Source organism: Caenorhabditis briggsae (genome assembly GCF_000004555.2).
Source record: "Caenorhabditis briggsae complete genome, chrV, whole genome shotgun sequence".
Taxonomy (NCBI): domain Eukaryota; kingdom Metazoa; phylum Nematoda; class Chromadorea; order Rhabditida; family Rhabditidae; genus Caenorhabditis; species Caenorhabditis briggsae.
In genome coordinates this window covers 285,520-289,911 of record NC_013488.2, presented here as the reverse complement: position 1 = coordinate 289,911, position 4,392 = coordinate 285,520, and the positions used below count along the sequence as shown (strand labels likewise).

Below are 4,392 nucleotides of genomic sequence, written 5' to 3'. Positions count from 1 at the left end.
AACCCAGATAAATTGGATCAAAGTAGACAACCATTTTTTTTTCTAAATTAATTACACTGCAAAATCTTTTTGATCTATCCTCGCCATCTTTCAACCGTCAGAACTAGTGCAATTCAATTATATAACATGGACAGTAAGCGTTGTACAAATGTTTTTCTTGATATCAAAAACATTCCATCAGTTGACAATGTTTTAATATCTCAAACAGGAAACAAGATAATTAGGTTCAAAGGAACGATCTTTTAAAGGAGTTTCACAGATTTCAAAAGTGAAAATTCAAGTGTATTTAAACGTGATAAAAAAAATTAAAAAAGAGACCCCACCAAAAAAATGCTTCTAAAGAAATTTAAAATTCTAGAAAAAAAAACGACTACGCGAATCGGTTTAGAAACCATTGACCTCTGGGAGAGTTATATAAAAAAGAAGGAAATAAAAGGAAGAATCAGTTCTCACCTTCTCTGGGCTCTAGAGAAGGTGACCCGGGGATCCTGGGTCCTAGGTCCTGGGTCTTGGATCCGGGTGACCTGGGTCCGAGTGACCTGAGTCCGGGTGGCCTGAGTCCGGGTTACCTGGATCCGGTGACCTGGATCCGGGTGACCTGGATCCGGGTGACCCTGACCGATTGACCTAGATCCGGGTAACCTAGATCCGGGTGACCTGGATCCTGGTGACCAGGATCCGGGTGACCTGGATCCGCGTGACCTGGGTCCGGGTGACCTGGATCCGGATGACCTGGATCCGCGTGACCTAACAGAAATAATAAAACAATATGTGGAAAAACTGACTATGAAAAATATCGAACGTTTTAAAACAAGCCAAAAGATTGTAGCTGAGAAATCGACTGGTGTATTCGAATAACTTTATTCAAACATTTTATAAAATCTTATGAAATCAAAGTTCTAACATTTCCATTATTCTCTTTCAAACTCGCGACGGCAAATAACATCTCCAGATTGATAGGTTTGAATCAATTTTCCATTTTCCAGCCAGCTCAACAAAACCGAACTCTTGTGGCTCTCCTTGATCTTGTTCTGTCGATGGACCAATTTTCCATTTTCAAAAGTGAGCACAGAGTTGTAGGTACGATCGTCAGGACTGTTTTCGACGAATTCCTGGAAACTAATGATTGGTCTCCGGGAGCAAATCACAAACTACACTCTCTTATCACTTGTCAGTTAACTCCACTCTATTAATATTGCTGCGAAACGAAAACACTTACCACTCCCAACTTGAAGGCCAATTTGGTATTCTTGAAAGTTGAGTATTGGTTGATATGCCAAGTGTCACCTTCCAAGTAGATCTCAAGAGTTGGTTTCAAATGAGCAGCAGCTTTTCTAGTGATCAAGCCGACACCGATTTCTTTCATGTACTCGTCAAAGTTTTCCGAGTGGACCAGTTTCCATTTTCCAGCAAAATCGTTCAGTGAGGCCATTTCTGTAAGATGGAATTAAACAAAAAAAATGCTCAGAATTAAAGAAGCATCGCTGAAATAAACAAAGTATGTCGAAACATTGACAAGACAAACTGATAATTTGTCTCGTCTTATGGAAAAACGTGGAGAAGTGATAGCGAGTTTTGGTTTTACTATTCGGGAGTAGTCATAAATGTCAGAGAACACAAAATGAAATACGGGTGATTTTTTGTTTTAGAACAGAATAATTAAAAGCGAAAGGAAACCGTTTCTGCTTCATTTTTCGATTATAACAAAAGTTTGGAAATTGTAAATTCTTTCACGGGCAGACTTTTAAATCGAACTGGAAAAACTATTAATAAAGTTTGAGAATGGGGCAAAGAACCAACAAAGTGAGAGTGTTGAAACAAAGAATAAAAACTGCTTTCAATTTTTCGGTCAAGTGAAAGTCTGGGAATTGAAAAATGAGAACTGAAAGGAAAGACAGAATTGGAACCACCATTAATATGAAATAGATAAGGCTTTCAACAGCAGGGATTAGTTCGGAAAAAGATTACATTGCAACACCTCCTGCTGTGCAGTCCAGTCAAAAAATTTCGATTCGAAAATGAAAGTTTGGTTTTTTAAGTCAGAAATCAAATATTCCTATCCCTGAAAATACTTAAACACAAGCTACACTTGGCTACAAAATAATGTATCGTATCATCTTGAAAAACCGAATAAAAGAAATAAAATCATTTGGCAACGAGGTGTATGAACAACTAATGATGGATGCAATTTGATAAGGAAGCGTGTAGCCAGAATCAGGAGTCGACAAAGAACGAGAATCCCTTTCTTGTTTTCGCGACAACAAACCACACAACATGTTGTAGGAATTCTAAAAAAGTGCAGATCATTCAAACAAAAGGTTTTCTTTCAAAACCCGTTACTTTTTGTTTTTCTCTACTTCTTCATTTTGGAAGAAAAAACTACTTCATTGCACAACAAAAATATTTAGTCTTCAAACAAGTCAGCCAAAGTATGAAAAGCTTCTTTCAAATGTGCCCCGATTCGATCAGAATTCGTGATCTCCGAACTATGATAAGAGGTGACATGAACTAGAATTGCTTGGTTTCCTCCAAATCGGTAGCAGATTCCATATCCATCCTGGGCTACAGCTCCGAAAGAACCTCCGAGCATGATTTTGTCAACAGAAGAATCCTCGTCGATGGAATTGGTCATGTTGGGAATCTGAACTTCAGTACATTAATTTGGTTTGAAAAACACTGAACAGCTTACATTACTAGTACTGAGCAACCATTTCTGACTTGCATAGAAGTCTAAGAAAGGACTGGAATAACCCAACCCTTTTGCTATAACACAAAGAATGAAAAGATGTCGGTCTACTCCATTGCCCAACATAATCTCCTTGCAATTGTTGACATGAACTTCACATGCGTTTTTTAATAGTTTTCTGCGGATTTCCCTCTGGAAAAAATTACACTGAAATTTATGAAAACGAAATCGAATTACTGTTGATTTCTCATCCATAACTGATTTGACAAAATCGCAAGAGGCTTCAGTGACTGGACGTAGAGTTTCGGTTCTTGAATTGGCATAGAATCTTACTGATCCAGGTTCGTAGGTCTGTGTGAATATACCTTGATCCTGAAAAATGTAGTAGTGAATTTCAGTTCGAATTTTTGGAAAAAGTTACTTTGTAATAAGCCAATTGTATTGCCATCTGCACAAACCCATCTGGAGAAATTCCGCATTTCTTTAGTCTCCCTTTCCCGAAATCCAAAAATATCATTGAATGCATGTGAAGATCATCCGTAGCTTTCATGTGCGAATCATAGCATCTTTCAACTTCCTCCTTCATTCCATTTACCACTTCAAACTCCAACTTCTCAGCCATTTTCAGTTCTTTTTTGTCCTTTTCCGTAATTTTCGCATTCTCTAACTGTTGTTTTTTACTTGGTGACTTCAGAATCTGTTTGTCTATATTCAAAAAGTTCTCGCACAAATGATCCAACTCTGCTCCATCACATGGCGAGTGTTCTCCAGTTGCTCCGCCCCTTCCATTGGCGCAAACTGCATAGTTCATTGTTTTATCGAACCATCGATTGGTACCATCTCCTGTGATCATATCCTTCATGTATTGAGATGCTTGTTCCGTGGTTTCCACTCCCCATTCAACAGAATCGTCCACTGAAGTCACAAATTGTGCTGTCTCAATCACTTCTAGAAGCTTTTTATTGTTCTTGTTCTCCAAGAAAAACTTCTGTCGGTTGATACTCCATTCAGTTCTTTTATCAGTTGTCAATGCTCCAATTTTCGACAGAAATCCAGTTGACTTGTCATTTCGATCCATCATCTCCGAAACAATTCTGAAAACAAATCTTTCAGAATTTATCAGTACAAGGTTTGTCTGCGATTCTCTTCGTGATCATTCAACCCAGATCAAAAATGATGATTTGGTATAAGGCAGAATTTGCGCATCGGGGGTCAACGGAACCTCTTGGTGTGCGTATTGGATCAAACAAATCTAGATTTTTGAATTTCGAAAGTGTTTACTTTTTTGACCTTCACGGACGGTTATGTGTGTGAAAAAAAACTTTTAAAGGTCGTAAGTGACTACGTCACAGATTTCCATAGATTGGAAAAAACCAAACGATGTCTGATGACGGAATCAATGTAGATTGAATACTTTTTTAGTTCTGAAACTTTCCTAATTGTAACATTCTCATTGATTTTATAAATATTTGCAAATTTAAAGGTGGTGTGCGGTGAAAAATTTTATTGCTTTATTTTGTGCAGAAATCCATGTAGATTCACATAAAAATTAAGAAAAATTCAAAAAAATTCCTTCATTGAGAAAGAACGGTATCGAAAAGTCAAAGTTGTATCTGGTGGCCTAGCGACCAGGTGTGAGTTTTGTAGGCCAACTGCCGGTAAAAGAGCGCGAAGTTTGAATTTTTATTGATTTTACAGTGGTTTCT

General features: G+C 37.8%; 2 protein-coding genes across 2 annotated transcripts in view; both read right to left on the bottom strand.

The window, feature by feature from the left end:
- Nucleotides 1–911: 911 nt before the first annotated feature.
- Cbr-lbp-7 lies at nt 912–1,432 on the bottom strand (the record flags this gene model as incomplete). The annotated part of the gene is made up of 2 exons (XM_002635169.1): nt 912–1,112; nt 1,220–1,432. 2 exons carry the CDS (start codon nt 1,430–1,432, stop codon nt 912–914), a joined length of 414 nt encoding a protein of 137 aa, XP_002635215.1.
- Nucleotides 1,433–2,404: 972 nt separating this feature from the next.
- CBG11458 overlaps nt 2,405–4,392 on the bottom strand; it is a gene marked incomplete at both ends in the record, with an annotated part of 3,099 nt that continues 1,111 nt past the window's right edge. The window contains 4 exons of the mRNA XM_045236466.1: nt 2,405–2,641; nt 2,690–2,878; nt 2,924–3,058; nt 3,108–3,821. Coding sequence (XP_045094522.1) covers nt 2,405–2,641; nt 2,690–2,878; nt 2,924–3,058; nt 3,108–3,821 — 1,275 coding nt within the window. The remainder of the gene's footprint in view (nt 2,642–2,689; nt 2,879–2,923; nt 3,059–3,107; nt 3,822–4,392) is intronic.